Source organism: Sminthopsis crassicaudata, chromosome X, assembly GCF_048593235.1.
Source record: "Sminthopsis crassicaudata isolate SCR6 chromosome X, ASM4859323v1, whole genome shotgun sequence".
NCBI lineage: Eukaryota > Metazoa > Chordata > Mammalia > Dasyuromorphia > Dasyuridae > Sminthopsis > Sminthopsis crassicaudata.
This window is the reverse complement of record NC_133623.1, coordinates 89140474-89162898: the sequence shown is the minus strand read 5'-3', so window position 1 is coordinate 89162898 and position 22425 is coordinate 89140474. Positions and strand designations below refer to the sequence as shown.

Below are 22425 nucleotides of genomic sequence, written 5' to 3'. Positions count from 1 at the left end.
ACCACAAAAAACACCGGTAGTGTGAACCCGGATCAGCAGAAGGCAACGGGCCATATCTGCTTCCGGGGAGGCTATGGCTCAACCCCCGTCAGCAGAACGCAGCAGGGCCCCAGTGGCCAGAAAGCCGTTGTAGCAGCCCTTCTGCGGGATAGGCAAGGGGCCAGTCCTGCTTTGCGGAAGGAAGGTCGTTGTCCCGCCTGGGTCAGCAGTCTCCGGGGGCCAGCCCAGGGAGCCAAAGGCCCGCACTGACCTGGGTTTCACAGGAGGTCACTGGCTGCGGTTTTCAGAAAGAAAGTGATGGCTCCGAGTGGAGGGCAGCAGCTGGGCGGGGCCCGAGATCAGGCCTGGGAGATGGTGAAGCACCGGGCCCGGGTGGCCGCTGACAGAGCCTTCTTGGTTTCCCTGAAATAGGCCTCCAGAATGGGGCCGGAAGCCCCCCGCTCAGCACCACGCTTCCCTAAAAGAGCAGGCCCTGTTGTGGATGATGGCTGGACCTTTGGAGCCCAGATTGTGGAAGGAGAGCTGGAATTGGGTCCCTCAGATGAAGAGAATGAGAGGCACCTACTCACCTTGCAGACGGTGCCTTTTACCACAGATGACACTGACCCGGAGATGAGCCACTTGGCGGTGCAGCCAGCAGAAGGGATGCACGTCATGGGGCCGCAGGGAGAAAGTGGTTTACAACCCTTGCTAGGGCTGGGGCAATACATCGATGACCAGCCCGAGTTAAACGAGACACCCCAACAGAATTTGCCCCGCTGTGTTGAGCTAAGCATTCCAGAACACCTCTTTTCACTTCGAGAAATGGAGATGATAGAGAATTATATCAGGGAAGAAAATGCTCATTTTTTCGATGAACTAGATAAATGGACACTTGACTTACCTTTTCATGAAGTCACAGAATCATTAAAGGTACAAAACTTTTATTATATATATATGTACAGTGCTCTTGAGGGCAACAACTTTTAGTCACTCTCTGCAGAATTAAAGATGGCATTATTGTTTTGTTTTTTTTCAATTAAAACACAAATCTACATAAAGTGCTCAGGGATAAATGTGGTACATGCCCTGAGATGAAGAGTGAATAAAGAGCTTCCTTGTATATTTTAGATGCATGTTAGCATTGAAATGATTACATTTTCATTTACATTTAAGAGTGGGAAATAGAGTTAATGTATTAAATCTGCACAAGTTTGATATTCTGTAAATGACTATATCTTTCTGTATTAGTATCAAGGCAAAGATATATATGGGGCTGAATGGGGAGCCCAAGAATTCTGGCAAGAGAGAGCATATACTGATCCAAAAGAAGAAATAGTTAATTTTGAAACCTTCAGAGACCAAGAAAAGGAAGAAATCATTCTGCTACCTGCCAACTCAGAAACACAAGAGCATGAAGATATACATTCACCACAGCAAGGCCTTGATGAGGCTTCCCGACCTGCAAAAGATGAAGCAGCGACAAAGGGTAGGCAAAATTAAAGTAATCTCATGTCATGTAAAGTGGGTGCTGTTACAAGTGGGTAATTTTGAATTGTCTTCAAATGACAGATGACAAATGGATATCTGATTAACTCAAGGTTTCTTTTTTTTCATTGACATGTACGCTTTGGAAATTTCCAATATGGATAAAAGTCCTAAGTCTTCTTTCATTTATTTTGTAGAGAATTATCCAGAGCACTCACAGGTTGACTGCCTTGCTTGTCCAAAATTGCACTTGAACAGTTTTCCTGATTCCAAAGCTAGTATGAAAGTTAATTATTTTTGAATAAATTAATTATTTTTAAATAGCCAAAAATGTTTGAACTGAATATAGATTTAACTTTAGAACTGCAGTAGAAATGCATGTATGATGATGTGTTCTCACAGGCAACCTTCTATGTTACCCTAGAGCTTATTTGCACAGAAAATGTATCACAGGTTAACACCTGCAATGTTTCACACATATCAAAACATTCATTTTTGTAATATTGGTAGCTTCTTATTTGGGGTTCTATAGACCTACCTCATGGCTTAGATTGTTATTTTCTATTTAGTGTGTTTTCTCCATGGGAAAACAAGGTAGGTATCCTCAAGTCATTTAAATTAGTATATGGTATTAAGGGATGTTAAGCTAAACTCTTTTTAAAAAGTGATTTTCATATGTCACAGAAAAAGTTTAATTTTGCTGTTTTCAACCTGAATGAAAACAAGTGGGTCTCCATTTTTTCATTGTTAGTATCATCAGAAGGAATCCGTTATTTTTGTTCTCTCGTTTCACAGGTGAGTAATTAAGAATTTTTATGGTTGCAGTTTTGGGACATTTTGGTAGATTGGAATTTAGAGATAATTATTCTCTCAATTATCCACGATTGAGAACTAGTTTAAATTAAAATTCCTTTTGAATATATTGTTTATGTTTTACTTTAATACTTTAAAGATCCTCAGTTTCACTTTCAGAAATGCTTCTATGCTGAGCACAAACCTTTCCATGCCCCTAATAGATGATTTCATAAAGTAATTAGATCAAAAAGACTGTCAGCAGGTTGCCATTACTGTGGTGGTAAAATCTATCTGAGTTTAGCTATTCTGGTGTTGAGATAATACATGTGATCTCTTGTTTGACCCATATTTGGACACATTTCAATCCTGTAACATAGGCCAGAGTTTACATTTTGCTGTTATGGCCCTTGAGAATTCAGAATTATTTCCAGATCACAATAATAATTAAGTGTTGATGATTTGATTAATTGGAGCATAATGAATACACATTAATTTTTAATTGAGTACAAATTGTAGAGTTCCAACCTGTTATAGAAGAGATGTTTTTTAAAAGATTATCCTGGCAGAACATGACTTCTGACAAGTTGCAAAGATTTTAATGATATGTATGTTTAGATCACCATTCAAATTATAGTTTTAAGTAACAGAAAACTAGGTTAAGTCTGAAAATTTCATCACTGGAAGATTACCCATCGGAGAATGATATTTTTTAGCCATAACACCTGCTCATCCCACTTCTGATCATTACTAGCCCTATCACCTTGACCACTTCACTGAAACTCCCTGTCCTCAGTTGCCTCATATCTAAAATGAAGGGGCTGATCTAGATGGCTTCTGGAGTCCCTTCTGCCTTTAAATCCATGACCCTGTGAAATCATAAACTCTGATGTACTGTGAGTTACATCCCTCAGGACATGCACAGATTTGACCGTATACACTTTGATGAAATCACAGATATTCCAAAATATTAAGTAAATTCATTTCCTAATTAGTTTGATGTTTTGGAGGAGTCATCCTTACATGTTTGGTGGCTACAATACAATGGGGTTTTTCTTCCCTCATTGTTTAAATATGTTTCCATCTGTCAGGTATGTAAATGAGCAGTTTTCAGGTTAAATATGTTTAATGGAATACAAGGGTAAGCACATTTTTCACGAATGAAGAACACTTTTTCTAAGTGAATGTCAATGCAATATTTCTCTCTCCTAGGAATGAAACGGACCTTCCACTGTGAAATCTGTGAATTCACCTCTTCCAAAATGTCACGTTTGAATCGGCATATGAAAACTCACACTGATGAAAAACCTCATATGTGTCATCTGTGTCCAAAAGCCTTTCGTACTGGTACTCTTCTACGGAATCATCTAAATACACATACAGGTAAAACAATGTGAGAAATACATTTATTTGATGGTTATCAAAATCCAATAAACTTCATCTTCTTACACAGAATCATATTTCATGAGTAGAGTAAGAACTGCATCTTGCAATAGGATTAGAGTTTGAGAGGAAGGTGGGTCTCAGCATGAACCATTTCAAACAAAGCCAAAGGATGAGTAACATACTCTAATTACATATTTGCAAATAATTATCAAAATTATCCAAAAATATCACATAGGTAATTAATACTTCCTGATTAACCCAAAATCCTGTATTTGGAAAGTGGTTGTAACTTAAGTCAATAAGTATGAGTAGCTGTTGAGGTAAAGGGGACAAGAAGGAAAGAAGGGAAAATGGCTTTTAAGTGGGTGAAAAGATTTAAGACCTGTAAGAGTGGGATGCTGCCATATTAAAGAGGAGTGTAATTAAAGAGGTGGTTAATTATACATGTTCAGGAGAGACAAAGTTGAAAAGGGAGATTCATCCTGGGAGAGAAGAGAATAGAGGAATACCTATGTACCTTTGTAGGAGATGTCTAATAGTTTATGACTTGACACTCACAAAATTGAATCAAATTTGCAGAATGTGCCAACATACTCCTTCAGTATCAAATCAAGCTTGAAACTAAATACTTGAATCATAAAGTCATCAAGATACTCTTTTCTCACTGTGGGAATTAATAAGGGAAGGAGCCAAGAGGTAATAGTGGCATGATTTTAAATATTTCTGTTTTTTTAAATGTGAAAATCAGTCATCCCAGAATGAAACCACCTGAAGTTAATTGCAGACGCCTAAATGTGGTCTTTTTAATCATCCATTTCCTTAAATGTTCTTTGTCCAGGCCTGACATATCTTCATATCTTTGATTTTTTTGCTGGGAAACGTAACGAGTAAGCTTCATTCACAAAATTTTAAAGTTAAAAAAAATTGTCTTTTACAGGCACCAGACCATATAAATGCAGCGACTGTGAAATGGCATTTGTGACGAGTGGTGAACTTGTGCGACACAGGCGTTATAAACATACTCATGAGAAACCATTTAAGTGTTCAATGTGCAACTATGCTAGTGTAGAAGTAAGTGCAGTTCTAGATGCTCCGAAATACTTACTTTTCACATGGTTAAAGTCTGATATTATCTTGCAAGAAATTGTAGTCACTCTTCTTTTAATTTTGAATAGTAATGTCTATCAAAATGGTGACTTACATATCTAGTCTAAAAACACCTTTAAAAAACAATTGATACAAAAAATACTAAGCCATTTTCAATAAATTACTAGATATTTTAAAGCCTGGCAATTGTTTATTTTTTTCCACTTTTTGGTGTTACAACAACGTTTCTCTTTTTATATCTTTCACTTGTGTATTAGGCAAGCAAATTGAAACGTCACATGCGTTCACATACGGGAGAACGCCCTTTTCCCTGTGATTTCTGTAACTATGCCAGCAAAGATATCTTTAACCTGAAAAGACACATGACATCTCATTCAGGTAAATGCTTTTTTGTATTGAAGTGGCCCAAGTACCTCCATGTTCAAATGTGATAGTCAGGGATAATTACAGATTAGTAATGGAACAATTGTATTTTACAGTAGAATTTTGGAATTTATATAAAGAGTATAGAATTATTACAGAACATATATTTGGAGCTAAAGGGGATCGTATAATTGAACTAGTACAATATTTTAACTTTGGAGAAGAGGACAAAATGGCCCAGAGAATTCAAAGGATTTATCAAAGGTCACACAAATAACATGGCTGAGATTTGAACTCAAATCCTCTGGGTACCAATTGTCTTTCCAAATCTCAAGTTATTTATGCTGCAAAAGTATATCCTGAATCTTAAAGTTTGATACTGAGATTTTAACATGTATAAGTTTTACTAAACATCAAGAACAGTCACATGTCCCTAGGAATTTGTGTTTAAGGTATACTTATGGAAGACTACAACATGGTCTTTTCTGAATTTTTGTTTCATTGTCTTTTGTTTCCTTTAATGAATTGTTGTAATACTTAAAATAAAATTTCCAAAAATAAATCCATTAACTTTAATTAGGTAACATTTTTGGAGCTCTGACTATTATTTAGTGGATGAAAAACCATATAAAATAGCTTCCTTTTTCCAATAGTCCCCTAGATCCTTTGTTTGACAGGATTGTACTGGACTGCTAAGATCCCTTTCAAGTCCAAATATATATTCATTTTGTTTAACTGAAGTCATCTGAGTTAATTAGGTAGCTAGCACTTCAGAAAGGGACTCAAATGAATAGTTCGGCTAAGGAACAAAGGAATAAACAAAATTCAGATAGAAACTGGCCTCATGCCTTTCATGAAGCTTGTCTTCATTTCTCTTTATCTCCTGCATTTGTCTCCTCCCACCCTAAAAATTATCTTGAATTTACTTATATTGAATCCTTATAACTTCCTTGAGGTGGGGGGGTTTAAAGTTACTTTGATTTTGTATTTTTAGTGTCTTGCATATTTAACAGAAGTAGAATTTTCTTAGCTCTTTGTTTGAATTGCTTGTGTGCATTGGACCACAATGTGTCTCTAATTGTACTAGAGCCATTTATTTATTTTTAAAATATTTTGCTTTTCCCCTATTATATGTTGAAATTATTTTAACTTTTTTGGTGTGTCGAGTTCCAGATGTGATTTCTCCCTCCTGTCTTTCCTTCCCTGCTTTGTGAAATGGTAGGCAGTTTTACTGGACCCATTTAACCCAGACACATCTGTTTCATCTCTCATCCTGACTCATAGGTGAAAAACCTTATGAATGCTCCATCTGCTCTTCCAGATTCAGCCAGAGTGGTTACTTGAAATTACATATACAACAGAAACATAGTGAAAACGCCCCCAAATATCAGTGTCCTCACTGTGCTACGCTCATTACAAGAAAAGTCGACCTACGGGAGTAGTTGATGGTTTCAGTCACCCCGTACATTGATTTTCCTTCTCACATGTGTTGATTTGTCTTAGCTGCTAGAAGTATTTTTTCCAATGTGATCTGGTGCCCCCTCGTGGCTACAGTGACAAGTACATGTCCATCACACAGTGATCTCATGTTTGTAGAGCTGAGTGTCAAAGCTGTGTCACATAGAGTTGCTTTGCTGGGTTTCTGTAAAAGCCTTGAAGGTAGGCAGGGCCTTGTTCTCTCTACCTTGTACAGATGAGGATACTGAGGCTAAGAGCCCTTGATTGACATGCACAAGGCTGGGAACTGGGAAACAGAAGATCAGATAGCTGGTTTGACTTCTGAACCAGTGACCTCTACAATAGCATTCTCCTTCCCATTGGTTTTGCAGATTTTTGAATTAATATTTAAGTCCAGCAATCAACTTGAAGGAATTGAAAACTTTCATTTGAATCATTAGATCTTTGCTATGACTCAATTTGTGGAAGTTGGAGCTCATAAAGATCAGGGTTCAGAACTTCTGTAATTAGAGCTGAAAACAATTAACTAATGCTATGACAGGAGTTTTAGAGTATAGCTTATATTTCTCTTGAAAGATTCAAATCTCTTGTTCCCAAGTATCTCTTTGATTTCTTGCCCAAATCGGGGTACTGATAATTCTCCCTGCTTCTAATAGATTAATGGCTGCCAAAAAAGGAAATTTTTACTTTAGCTTATTGTTACATGAAGAGGCTATTAACATAAAATAGCATGTGTGTGGAAAGGTGAACAACTTACAGGTTAAGCCTATATTGTAGCATAAAGTAGATCAAGAGTATAGGTATCGGTTTCAGCTTATGTGGAGTCATGTGATTTTAGTTAAGGTCTAGACTACAGTCCATTGTCCCAAGAAGGGATTAAATATATATACATGGCCAAAGAACCTGTATATCACCCTGTCTGCTACATTCCACTGACCCAATAGGCTAATACAGGCTTAGGTGACCAATCACAACATACAGAGGGCGGGACTTTGGAGGTTCTTTGTCTGAAAAGTCTAAAAGCTATAAGCATATTTAAGGCTCTGGCCCTATCTTGCTGTGAAATCTGTCTCACATACCAGGATGGGGTCTGCATCTCGAGATTCTATTAAATAATTCTGCTTTCTATGAGTGATCTCTGTAGTAGTCATTTTGGGTAGGGCTTTTTGTCCCAAACATGGATTTATGTAACAAACTCTAGAAAAATTCATTCCAAGAGCCAGCTCTGACCTCAGGAGGACTTAAGTTCAAATCTAACTTTAGACACTTAACGCTATCTAGCTGTGTGACCCTGAACAAGTCAATTATCCCCAATTGCCTCAGAAAAGAAAAGAAAAAAAAAAGAAAAAAGAAAAGAAAAGAAAAGAAAAAAAATCATTCCAGCAGCAGCTAGATGGCACGGTGGAGAGAATCCCAACCCCGGATTAAGGAGGATCTGAGTTCAAATGTGGCCTCAGACATTTAACTCTTTCTAGCTGTCTGATTCTGAGCACCTCCCTTAACCTCAATAGCTTCACCAAATCATACAAAGCAAAATCATATATGGAATAACTGTATTCCATACTTCCCAAAGTAAGTTGGTGTGTTTGCCCTAGCCAATTGGCTTGCAAATTGTGGTATTCTTAACAGAAGATATTTGCATAAGCAGGAGTCAGCATCAGTGGGATGCAATTATCAGCTTTTTCTTTGGTTTGTCACAGAGAGTGTAGCTGAATTGTCATGTACAAAAGCCTGATTCAATTGAGCAGAAATCACAATAAACTTGCTTAATTGGGTCTTGATAAACCTATCAATGACAAGAGACACCTGAAGTGGTGTTTACTTGTAGTATTCTTGTATTCTTAGTGCTTGAATCCCGAGAATGTGAACTAACCATTTCCAAATGTGTTCTTAAATTTGAAAATAGAAGAATGCAACCTGGTTTCTTTAGAAGGGGGAGAGTATATGAAAAACTATCTTTAAAACCATCCCCTGGTTCTACAGTCAGCAAACAATAATATATTATCCTAACAGTAAATTGCATTCTCTAGGGATGAGTGTTACTGAAGTGAGATTTTAGTAGATGGCTTCCTCAGAGAAGCAAAGAATGACCAATCTTATTGGGAGCTGATAGGTACAAGGTTGTTCTGTTAAATGCTTTTAGGTGTCCATTTGCGAAACCTGCATTCCTATAGTGCTACAGAGATGAAATGCCGTTACTGCACCGCTGTATTCCACGAACGCTACCCTCTCATCCAGCACGAGAAAACTCACAGAAATGAAAAACCGTTCAAATGTGATGTCTGCAGTTATGCCTGCAAACAGGTATTTTCTGTGTGAGTGTATGGAAGTTCTGGAAGACGTGGCAATTGTGTATTTTAACTGATAGAATGCTGCAGGTGTTCCTGGAATTTTTAGGATCTTACTGAACCCCTCCTGTTTTTAAAGTACAATTTCAGAATACTGTGTTGTACCACACTTTTCTTTTATTGTCCTAAGTCAGTTTCCCTATATTGCTTCTGCCTCAGTTTCCCTAATTGGTCCTCCCTCAATTTCCTTAGTTGTACTGTCTCAATAGCCTTACTTACAAACCCAACCCGCCTGTGGTTCATAAATAGTGATGTAACTCTAATGTTGTAAATTGCCAATGTGTAAACTCAAAAAGGGGCAATCCAGACATTCAGTTTCTAGCCAGACACTTTCTTAACTGCCAGCATTTTAGAATTTGTGGTCCTATCCCCCCAACGTGTCAGAATTGGATTTATGGCTCCTGCCTGGAGATTACTATTCACCAGAGTTTTGACTCAGTCCCTTGCCTTTGTTTAGCTACTGTGTGGATTTTGTAAACTCCTTTACAACTTTTTTTACCAGATGTATTAGGTAGAATTTGTTTATTGGGATGTTTTAAAAATTATTTGTCGTAAACCTTTAAAAATTTAGAATAGAATAAATTTGACCAGTTCAGCATCATCATAGCATTTATTAAGGTGCATGTTCATGTTAGCAATAAAATCCATGTAAGTATAAATATGATAATTAACATTCAAACTCATAACTTATTTTTGCAGGGCAAACCATTAATATGAGGTTCCATTACAGGACAGTGTGTAGAAATCTAGAAAATCAGCAAGTAATGAAATGACCAGATATCATATATAATCTGTGTGGTTAATTGTTCGAGGGCAAGGAGAAAATAGATACCTGCAGATACTTTTTTTTTTTTTTTACAATATTTTGTGTGCAACTCAGTCTTTTTAGGGGAGATTTTTCTGAGATCTTTCAAAATTGCAATCAACCAAATATTTATTGAGGATATGCTATCTACTACTGACCACTCTTTAAGTTCTTTAAGAGAGAACAATTCATTTAAAATATAATGCATAGTATGACTTCTGTTTTAGGGTTTTTGCTTACTTGGCTTTTTTTCTTTCCAGGCACAGCACATGACTATACATAAACGTATCCACACAGGAGAGAAACCATTTACCTGCCTTTCCTGCAACAAAAGTTTCAGGCAGAAACAACTTCTGAAAGTTCATTTCAAGAAACACCACGAAGAAACGTCTGTTCCTCCTGTTCATGAATGTCCTAATTGTGGTAAAGGTTTTTCACGATTGGTAAGTTAATTTACAAAGACAGTTAATTCTAGAAAGATTCTGTTGTGATAGAGATGAGAATTGTATTAGAAACCAACTTTTCTCTATTGCTAAAGCTTTGCAAGTCACTAAGCACATGTATTATGCCTTTATTGTTCCAAGGCACACAACTTAGACACTTTTAATACTTTAAAATGTAATTATAAGATCATTTTTATTCTTCTTTTGTTGCTTTTAACGTTTGCGATATTTTTTGATCCTTTTTGTTTGTTACAAGATACTGCTCAGTGATTGCATTCTTCCTATCGTTTTCTCCCTCTCCACAAAGAAAAATAGTCAATTCAAAACAACTGATGCAGCAATTAAGTCAGACAAGACATGCTGCATTTCCCACTCAGTCTGGTGCCTGTTTACTTAAGGGAGGGAAATGTCCCATCAATGACCTTTTAGAATGAGTATTAGTAATTGTATTTAATCTAATTTCTAATGGGTTTCAGTGTTGTTTTCATTTATATTATTGTTGTAGTTGTATGCATTGTTTCCTGGATCTAAGTTCTTCATTCTGCAGCAGGTTCTCTTATTCTTAATTTCATGCAACATAATATTCCATTATATTCACCCACCATATCTTGTTCCACCATTTCACCAGTTTGGGGCAGCTTCTGTGTTTTTTCAGTGGTTTTCCTGTTTCCAAAGGTGATGCTATGGATGGATTATTGTGGCATGTGCTTATGTTCTTTTTTTCCCGTTATTGATTCCATCCAGTTGGAACACTGTGTCCAAAGTTTAGATTAAAAATAGAAATTTGACATGAATCATCACTCTAAAGTGATGTGCACATAGCACTCTAAATGTTGATGACATCTATGTCAATTGCTGAAAAGCTTTCAGAATTCCCAAAATCTTTACTTTCTATTTAAATGTTTATTTAAATATTTTACATATTTATTTTATGAGACTGTTCTGACAGTTGTTCAGTCTGACTCCATCCAGAACTACCACATGCTTTTTGCTTATTTTTCCTTAAAATAATTTTGGATGGAAAACTCAGGGTTAGAAAGAAGTATAACCCACTTCAACAACACCACTGTGTGAGGATGTATTCTGATGGAAATGGATATCTTCAACAAGAAGAAGATCTAATTCAGTTCCAGTTGATCAATGATGGATCAGATACACCCAGAGAAGTTAAATGAGTGTAAACTGTTTACATTTTTGTTTTTCTTCCCAGGTTATTTTTCCGTTCTGAATCCAATTCTTCCTGTGCAGCAAGAAATTCGGTTCTGCACTCATGTATTGTATCTAGGATATACTAAAACACATTTAACATGTATGGGACTGCCTGCCATCTAGGGGAGGGGGTGGAGGGAAGGAGGGGAAAATTCTGAACAGAAGTGAGTGCAAGGGATAATGTTGTAAAACATTACCCATGCATATGTACTGTCAAAAAAAGTTATAATTATAAAATTAATTTTAACAAATTAAAAAAAAAAAGAACAAGAAATGAAATGAAAAAGAAAGAAGTATAATCTCGCATTAAAACTAATATATCCGGTTGGGCAAAGAAGAAATGTAGAATATTTAGAAATTTAGAAATGAGCACTAGTACTTCCAATAAACTAAATTTGAATATGCTTCCATTAAACTAAAATTGAATATGCTTAGAATTTTCTATGTAATTTTTATCAGCAGTACCAGAGTACTGGACTAAGAGTATGGAGAAATGTATTTAAATCATGGCCATCCTACTAAAAAACTGTGTAATCTTGAGCAAGTCATTCTTCACTGGGTCTCATTTTCTGTCCTGCAAATTCAGAGGCTTGGAGAAATTTATGTCTAAGAAGGTATCATGACCTAGTGGAGAGAATGGTAAGATTCAGAGAGTTTGAATTAAGTCTGAGCTGTGCCATTCATCATTCTTGTGACTTTGGGCAAAGAGCTGACCTTCTTTGGGCCTCAGCTTCACCAACTCTTAAAATGAGGTGGCTGGCCTAAATGGTATATTGTTCTGCCTTCTTAGCAACAAAGTCTTATCTTGATACACATTATGTTGTTTTATCAAATGATAGCAATTTCTTCTTATTCCTCCTGCACATTCACAGTTCTTTAAGTTTGACTTTACTTTCTCCTTTTCCTAACAGGATTTATTCAACAAGTCTATGATTGAACATTTAAGCAAATGCTATTTTAGGTGAACTGAAAATTCTTAATAGGCAAAGTTTCATTTCTACAGGATCTGCATAATTCTGTTAATTCTACAAAACCATGAAGCATTTAGCTGTACATGGATGAAAATATCCCTACTAATAAATAGCATCATCTTTAATTGTACAAGTGGCGAAAGGAAGATTTGGCTCAGTGTTTTCTCAGTATTAATGCCTTACATCACAAGTATTTTACTAAAATATTAGTTCTTTCATTATACTGAGTCTGAAACCTTTTACCAACAGAATAATATGCGCAAACATTCTGAGCATTGTGAAGTGGTGAGAGGAAAGGCTGTTGTTCTATCAGCAAATGGAAGAAAAAATAACGAGAAAAAACAAAAGGGCCCAGGACAAGGTGCAAGGGAAGAAGGTAAACACTGTTTCAAGAGCCACAGGAAATTCATGAGATGAAGGATAATAGTGCAGATTCTCTGGCCTTATAGGGTAGAGTTTGGTTTTTTATTTCCCCAGAAATTTGGACCATTTCTACTAGCTTTTAGTAATTGATTAAAACCATATATTTTGTTTCCTCAGATATTAAATACATCACAGGAAATACAAATAGGAAAATGCATTATTTCAAATTATACTGCTACTCTGTGGCTTTCCTAAATCATTTCATTGCATCTAATGAATATTTTTAATTATCATAACAGGGATTATGAAATAATAATATTCTAGGTATAATCAGTAAATTATAATGTACACTTCAGATGTCCTAATATTCATACTCTATGCAGAAAAAATGCAGAAAAGCATCCTGAGTAAATATTTGTTTATTTCTATAAAGTATTACAATTGCAGATATACTTTTAATTTTTTTCTTTTATTTAAATAATGAGCAATATATACACAATTTTTACCAAAATACTGTGGATATTGATTTGAGTAATAAATGTATATTTGGGTATAATAACCAAATATTTTTGATACAATAAGTAAATTTGGAAATGCAAGCACCTTCTGGTAATTTCTTACAATTAAAAATCCTAATACAAATAAAAATTAGCAAAATGTTTAAAGTTTAAAGATTGATGTAATTAATAAAAGGCCCTAAAATTTTTGTTGTTGTGGCTTAGACACTTGATAACAACACATTTTTGTTAAGCTTAGAGTTAGAATCTAGTAACTGCTGATCTTGACTGTTGATACTTATTAAGATTGGAAATATTTTATAAATAGACAAAAGGTACATCTCAGTTCATATTTATTTTCCCATTTTCAGACTACTTGTGAATCTCCAAAATTTCTTCAGATGGAGACAATAAAAGGCAAAAATATGTGTGACAAATAAGATAGGAATGTTATGACATTATTAGCTCATTTTGAATATATATTCAGGATTTAATTGAACATTAGTATCTTTTAGTATGAATCAAAGTATTGGGATAAATAAGAAAAAAACATGAAGAGTCTCAAAGCAAAAAATTAAAATAAAGTTCCAAAGTGATTCATGTAAAAGATCAATTTTAGTATTATTTGCATTTCAAGCTGCCCAATAGGTAAGAAATTAATCAAACTGAGCCTCAGGAAAGCTAAATGATTTGGCTAAATGTACACAATTAACAATTGTCATGGATTCTGAACTTGGCTTTTCATGCCTCCAAATCCAGAACACATATGCCAAATGCCTGTCTTCCCATTTTGGCTACTTTTCATTTTTGTTAAAGGAGTACGCTACTAACCGTGATAAATTCATGTTAGCCTTTAGTACCAGAGCAAAGCATAAAATTGATGAAATTATTTTGAACAATGGAATTCAGAAGCTTCATTTCATTGTTGATGCTTTCTCATTTTATTCACATTATTATCTAATGCTTCTACTTTATTCCACTGGTGAGAAGAGAACATTGTGCTTTTTGGCATACTTGTCTTAAATAGCCTAACTATTGCTAGACCTCTTGGGAAGATTAAGTCACTAGTCACTTTTTTTTTTCACTTTTTTTTTTAACAGGATTTCGAAACAAATTTAAAACACACTCATAGATATAAATTATTAACATTTTTTTAAAGCCCCATTTGATTTTAAATTAAAGCTGTTCTTCCTTCTAATGTTTGTAGCAGCAGAGTATTCCCTTGGATGTTCATGGCCAACAAGAAAGTGTATCAAATAGTATGAATAATAGTTACTAGTACAAATATTTGGAATGATTTTTTAAAAATCCTCATTTTAAGGTTTAAGTTTGCTGTGATTGGGAACAAAAAAATCTGTTACTTCATATGCTTCATACCACCTAAGATAATGCCTTGAATGTGAAAGGAACACAGTAAACACTGATTGATTGAGCAGACAAACCAGAAGTAGTAGAGAAATGGATCATAGCAGCTTTTTTAATGATACTATTTGTGTCCTGTTTCTAACAGAAATAAAACTGTTTAGAAAGAATAATTTAGATAGTTATGAGATAAATGAAATAAAATATTTGTTTGCTAGAATACATTTTTGATTTGGAGTAAAAAGAGCCAATGAAATACTCAGTTGGTCTTCAAAATATATCTTTTTGTTGCCTAAAACAACCATATCAATACAGGGGAAAAAAACGGAAGTGTCTTTATTATACCATCATTATGGATTAATGCTCTAAAATATTTGATTTTATGCTACAGATCAAGTTACATTTCAGCACAATTTTATACATTTGCAGTTTGTAAATTCTGATTTTAATGTTTCATTGCTAATGCTTATTTTGCTCTTTTTTTCATATAAAGTTATTGAGCAGATGCCAATTGAAGATATTTCTACTCTAAACATAGAGAATGCGACAAATGAAATGGTTCCTGTTGTATGTGGGACAACAACTGATGTTGAAGAACCACAAACAGAAATTACTTTGGAAATGATCCTCAACATGATGGAAAAGTGATGCAGTTTTAAATTTTGCATTTCCTTTTAGTTCCTCATTTTCAATTATTTTGTTTCTTTTGGAGTAATTCTAAACACAGTATGAATGCATGTTTAAGAAAATTTATTGTAAAGAACTTTAAAAATGTTTTTAGTGGTACTTAGATTTGCATATTTACTAGGGTAGAAAAAGGTGTTTAGAAAACTATAGAAGTTATTTCAGTTCATATGAATTTTGTTAAAGGGCTTACAATTCTGAGTCAGAGCATCTTAACTGTAAAGGTATTAACCCAATCCAGGTTAGGATATCAGCAATTTATAAATAAGGAAGGATGATACTCTTTGTAATAATGTTGCCCTTTTAAAGGCAGATTACATTAAATGTGATCTTATGGTAGCCGGTAGTCAAAAACAGAATTTTTTCTGTTTATTTAAATATATGAATTCACAGTATTTGAAATAATTCATCCTGTTTAAACGTATATTACTTAGAAAAATTCTAGACCTCTTGCTTAAAAGCTGACACTCACATGATCCTTAAACTAAAACTTTTAGTAACAATGATTTTATTTGACTTATTTTACCTACCTAGAAGTTTGAATTCCTGTTATGAAATAACCTGAAAAATGACTCCATATGCAATGAGAAATAATAAGAACTAGTCTAGAAATCGATAAAAAATACAATCAAGATATTTACTTTTTAGAATTTTTATTATCTGTTAGTTATGTTTAAGACAGATGCAAAACTTCCCTAAATTTAATATGAGATAGCCTAGCTATCATCTATTGCTACATCAATTCATGTCTATTGTTATTCATATTGCTATTCAAGGAAGTTTATATTTCCAAAGGTAATTGGCAAAGTGAACAACATTCATTATAGTCATGAAACTACCTATTTGTGAGAAAGATATTGTATTTTAAATTTGTGTTTTTGACATGGGAATATTGGACCTATTTTCTCATGGCATGAGACTTGTTATATCATTTGTTTCAAATTAACGATTATATTTATTTATGATGAGCGAAATTTTTTCTTTTTTCCTTCATGGAACAAGTATTTTTAGCATGTTTAAGCCCATCTTTTCAATATTTGAGAGTCACTGAGAAGTCAGTTCAAGTTCTGAGATGTTCCAAATACAGAAGCTCTACACACTTTAACATATATTGGAAAATTAATTCAAATGAATTTAAATTTTGCAGTCAGGTCTCTGCTATTATGACAATCATTTTATTATATGAGTAACTTCTCAAATCTTGGTATTACTTCAAATAACTCCAATGAGATGCCTTTAAAAAAACTCATGAATTATTTCCCTTTAAAATGGTTCATTTTGCATAAAAAATGTGATGCTTCCTTTTGGTAATATGAATACTGACTTTAGAAAAAGTTGTTTAGACAGGGAAGGTAGCCATGACATCCAGAAAGAACGCCTTGTTACATTTCATATTACTAGAAAGTTTAAAATGTTTGCGCTGAAAAATATTCAAGTGGCATTTTGAGACCTCCAAAGACAATAAATTAAGAAGCAGATAATGAAAAAAAAAAGTTTTAAAAACCAATGCTGTGTCTGAAGAAAACCAAAATACTGAGAAAAAATTAAAATAAAATAAAAAGAATATGAACATTATGAATATATATATACATTTATAACTACCTAATCCTGTGTTTGCATGGAAAATATCTATCTGACAAACTTTCACTTTCCATGCAGATATTCCTTTTGATCTAGAGACTTCTTGAATTTGTTCCTGTCATCATATACTGAATTTGGGGTGGGAAACAATGACAGATCTTTCCTCCAAAGGAAAAATCTTTTTTTAACATCAAAAACTGTACCCACTTGATAAGTTTGGCTTTTTGTGTTACTGATGATGGAAAGTTACCGAAAAATCTTAGCACTTTGTATCATTATTTGTTTGTTTCAGTAAGAACAGTAAGTCTAGTTATATATGAAGAACCAAAGAGACAACAACATCTATATTAATTTCAAAGAGAAGTATCTGTTGAGTTTTACTGTGATTGAGTTTTGAATGTTGGGTTAATGGCCTGCCTCTGGAATGATTGGACTTAAAATAGTTTTGATGCCTAGCACTAAATAACTCTAGAAAAGAGACAAATCTTGCATAAATTACTGTCTTTTTCTAAAATCACAAGTGTATGAAAAAACTTTAATTGAATAAAGGTTGCATTTTAAGTTGACTTGATACCTTGCGATTTTATTTTGTTAACAACCTGTTTTACTTAGTTTCAGGTTTGTCACTGAAATATTTTACCCAAAATTTAACAGCGCATTTGTTTATAATTGAAAGAATTTTCTCCTTTACTTTCAAGTGATTCAAATGCTGTTTCTGAATGTTTTCCATTAAAATGCTTACATTCCCTCAAAATGATTCATTCTGTTGAGCGCCCACTGATTCTTTCACTTTGCCTATGCTATACGCACCTACTCCATAATGAAGCTTTTAAAATATTTTCTCTCATATTGGACATACCTTCGATTTCAGACTTGATCATCTGTCCAGAGGGGGTTCCATGGAGCCAATAGGATTTCTATCAAAGTCTTTTCCTTGCCCACCTCAGAGATCCATTCCTCTACTGACCACACTTAACACTGAAGACCCCATCACTTTTGTACTCATGAGTTTGCCTATGCATAAGTCTGATAGACAATAAATGCATGTTCTTCAAATTTTTCGCAATATTTCCCTTTATATCAAAATTAGGTATTCACTCAGACCTTGTCTTGGTAAATGGTTCAAAATATTTCTCTATGCCCAATTTTTAACTAGATGATTGCCAGATCTTCAAATAATTTTTCCAAATAATGTATCAACATTTAACTTGTACTACAAAGATTGTACATTATGACCAAATAACCTTAATACCAGGAATGAAGGGATGGATAAACATAGAGAAATTTATTAACTATTGATTATATTATAATAAAAAAAACAAAATCAATGATTATAATAATATATGCATAAAATCTTTTAATAGAGTACAATATAAACGTCTATGAAGAGCACTTGAATGTATATGCACAAATGGATTTATCCTTAAATAAGTTGATCCTTAAATAAAAAAACCCAAAGCCATCAGCAAGCATTATTCCTAATACGAATCAGCTTTGCCAATAAAATCAGGTATGAAACAGAGATGCCCATGATGACTAATATTATTCAATATTACAGTAGAAATCTTAGCAATTAGCAATAAGAGAAGCAAAAGAAATAGAAAGAATCAGAATAAGAGATGAAGTAATAAAATTTCCTCCTTTTGCAAAATAAGGTGACATACCCATTCAATACTTAAAGATTCAGTTAATAAGTTAATTCAAACAATTGGTAATTTTTAGCAAAGTAGCCAGATATAATGTAAATACACTTAATTCATCAGCATTCCTATATATCACAAATAAAGCCTTAAAAATATCTCTACACAGCTATAAGATATCTGGGAGCACACTTGCCCCCCCCAAATCTGAGTAGCATCTGAACAAAATTGTTTTTTTAAAAAAAATGCTTCTACAAATAAAATCAGATTTCATTAATTAGGTTGAGTAGGTGGGGCCAATACAATACATTGGAGACTTTGTTTAAACTATACATTCAATGTCATTCCAATTAAATCACCCAAAATGCTTTTAATGAGTTGGAATAAAATGATAAAATCACATAAAAGTAACAAAAGTTCAAGTATATCATAGTAACTACTGAAAAAATAAAGATAAAGGATGGGGGTTAATTAGTACCAGATCTAAAATTATATTATAAAGAAGTAATTATAAAAAGTGTCTGGAACAGGTTAAGAAACAAAAGAGTAGATGAGCAAAACAGACTTGAATATAATTCGTAGGAGCAAATAGGTAGAGAAATCATGTGTTTCAAAAGCAAAAAGTTCTAAGTTTGGGGAATCTATACCTTACCGCCAAAACCCAGCAAGAAGAAACAATAAAATGAATTCCACTTAAAACAACTTCACTATTTGGGAGTTTACCTGCCAAGACAATCTCAAAGTATAGCATTTACAAAACCTCTTTCACAGAAAAACAGATTCATACAAATGGTGAAATGTTAATACTCATGGGCAGACTAAGCCAATATGCATAAAATGACAATTCTATCAAATGTATGTATTTAGGACGATATCTTTCAAACCACCAAAAATAATCTTATGGAACTAGAAAAATAATGAAGTTCATGTGCAAGAACAAATGGCAAGCATATCAAGGGAAGCAATGAAAGAAAAAGCCAAGCGGTTCCAGATTTCAAACTGTATGAAAAAGCGGCCATCATCATCCCAATTCGGCATTGTGGTTCAGCTACTTTCAGGCCTTTCTCATGTTTACTGGGGTTTTCCTGGCAGAGGTGCTACAAGGTTTTGCCATTTCCTTCTCTAGATTCGGTTACTGATGAGGAAACGGAGGCAAACAGGGTTTAGTGATGTGACTAGGAAGGAGCAAGTGATAAGCATCTAAGGTGAAGGTGAAGTCTTTCTGACTCCATGCCCAACACTCCATCCAAGGCACCACCTAGCTGCCCTAGGGCAGTCTATTACTGCCTAAGAAATAGAGTGGTCTGCTTGATCAGCAGGGGTAAATTAGGTACACGCTACACAGCAGTGACTGGCTGAATCGATCTAGTACGTGATAACCCAAAGATACAGGGTTTGGGGGGGGGGGGAAGCGACTCAGCTTTTGAAAGAAATTGCCAAGAAAACTGGAGAGTCTGTGGCAGAAATGAGGTATAAGCCAGCCTTCCATACCGTGTACCAAGGTGGATATCAACATGGACCAATGATTCAGACCAAAAAAGAGTGATATCATAAATAAGTTAGAGGAATGTGGGAAAATGTACCTACCCAATCTATGGGTAAGAAAACACCTTATGGGCAAACAAAATATAAGATTGCCCAAGAAAAATGGATTGAAGTTACATGAAACGGAAAGCTTTTGCAGAAACAAAATACAGCAAAAGCAAGAACCTGGGCACAGGTTTGGTAAGAAGTTTCTCTGATATAGTCCTCATTTCCACAGGATATAGGGAATTGAGCTAAATTTTAAACAGAAGAAGCCTTCTTGAGCTGATAAGCACTCAAAAGATGGCGATGGGGAGATTGAGCAAAGAAATCAAGAGGGACTTGAGAAAAATGGTGGAAGTGAGTAACCCCTAAAGGAATGCACATTGAAAAATTTCTGAGATACCACTGGACACCTAGGAGACTGACTCAAATGCCAGAAAAAGAAAAGGAGAAATGCTGGGATGGATGGGGAAAAGGCAGGACCCTAATGCATCATCCTCGGAGATTGAGCTAGTTCCGCCATCCCAAAGAATAATTTGAAAGTACGCCTCCCAAAGCATAAAAGTATGCACCACCTTTGACGTAGGAATACCCCTGCCAGGTCTGCATCCCAAAGAGATGAAAGAAAAGGGAAATGAGCTTGTTGATACACAAGCATTTATAGCGGCTGTTCTGGTGCTGGCAATGGTTCGGAAAGTGAGGGCCCGTCCATCAACGGGGAGAGAGCTCAACAAGTGGTGGTCTAAGATTGGGATGGAATACAAATGCGGCATAAGGAAGGAGGAGCAGGGTGATTTTGGTAATGCCTGTTGAGACTATCAGGACCTCAGGCAAAGTGAACTGGGCAGACCTAGAAGAATACACTGTACACGGTATCAGCATACTGTATGATGATCGCCTGGGAACGGCTCAGCCGTTCTCCAAAATTCTAGACGATCACAAAGGACCCACAAAGAACAATGCTGCTCCGGTTCATAGGCAGAAGGCATGAAGTCCAACAGTAGATTGGTGGCGGCTCCTTCTTTTCTTTACCTGTTTTAAGTTTGCTTCTGCAGCACGGCTAACGTGGAAATATTTTGCACGCCGTCAATCATCTCTGTCAAACTGCTTGTCTTCCCAAAGAGCGGGGAGGGGCTGAGGGAGGAAGAGATTTTGGAACGCAGCGTTTAAAAAGACTGTTTAAAAAGGTCTTACTTGTAACTGGGAATTTAGGGTTATTATTTTAAAGCTAATGGAAAAGGAAAGGAAAACAACTATAAATAAAAGGCAGTCAATACAAGCCGGAAGTGGGCAAATATGTACGGTGGTTAAATGGAGCCCTTGGGGAGAGCACCCAAGACAACACCTTTCCCCTCACCCCGCTGTCTGTCCCGCCCTTGCAGCATGCACTTCTTCTCTTCTCTTCTCTTCTCTTCTCTTCTCTTCTCTTCTCTTCTCTTCTCTTCTCTTCTCTTCTCTTCTCTTCTCTTCTCTTCTCTTCTCTTCTCTTCTCTTCTCTTCTCTTCTCTTCTCTTCTCTTCTCTTCTCTTCTCTTCTCTTCTCTTCTCTTCTCTTCTCTTCTCTTCTCTTCTCTTCTCTTCTCTTCTCTTCTCTTCTCTTCTCTTCTCTTCTCTTCTCTTCTCTTCTCTTCTCTGTTTCTCCAGTCTCTTTTTCTTGCCTCCTTGCACGACCTCCCTTCCCCCCTCTCCCTTGCCCCCTCTCCCTTCTTCACAAGCACCATCCCAAGCCTCCTCTGGCCACGCCCCCACGTTCCTGCCCTCTCCCCAGCCCTACATTATCCCTCCCCCTCCCCCCTGTCCCCGCCCACACAGTCCTTTCCCGCTCTTTTCTAGCCTCCTTTTGGTCTTGCTGCTGAGCTTGCACAAGGCCTGTGCCTTCTTATTTGTGGCCCTCCCTCTGGCGCGCCCCCACACTTCCGGGCGCATCCCTCCCTTCCATCCGAGGGAGCTCTTCTCCCAGATTACCGAGAGGCTCGGCAGGGGCTGGCAGGAGCTGCAGAGTTGAGCTCCCGGCTGGAGGCTGGAAAAGGGCAGAGGAGGCCCTTGGAGGTGAGGGAGGTGAATCACAAGGAAAAGCCCAAGAACTCTGGGGGTGTCGGGAGGAGGGGGAAGAGAGCTCGTGGCTGGAAGCCGCAGGCTGGCATTTTGAGCTGAGCGGGAGGGAAGGTCAGGCCGGGAAGGCGAGGCGCGGGGCTGAGGGTGGGAGGCCTGCGGCTCGTGGCACAGCCTGTCAGCCGGCATTTAGTCAGCGTGGGTTACAGGGCCAGCAAGTGAGGGGGCCTTGAGGGAAGTCCTGGGAGGTGGGCCTCCATAAGTGCCTGCGGGGTCCAGATCCAGGGACGCGCTGGCCTGGGCTAGGCTGCTGGGGTCCGCCTGCATTCGGGGTGGGGGTGGGGCAGAAGGCCCAACTTGGTGGAATGCAA

The 22425-nt window shown here is 36.2% G+C and overlaps 1 protein-coding gene across 1 annotated transcript; it reads left to right on the top strand.

The window, feature by feature from the left end:
• The first annotated feature begins 420 nt into the window (after positions 1-420).
• On the top strand, positions 421-15219 carry LOC141549094 (transcriptional repressor CTCFL-like). The gene is given in 10 exon segments (XM_074278414.1): positions 421-912; positions 1231-1468; positions 3472-3642; positions 4583-4716; positions 5010-5130; positions 6400-6553; positions 8694-8877; positions 9987-10169; positions 12599-12725; positions 15065-15219. Coding segments are annotated over 10 exon segments (1959 nt in total).
• The last annotated feature ends 7206 nt before the right edge of the window (positions 15220-22425 follow it).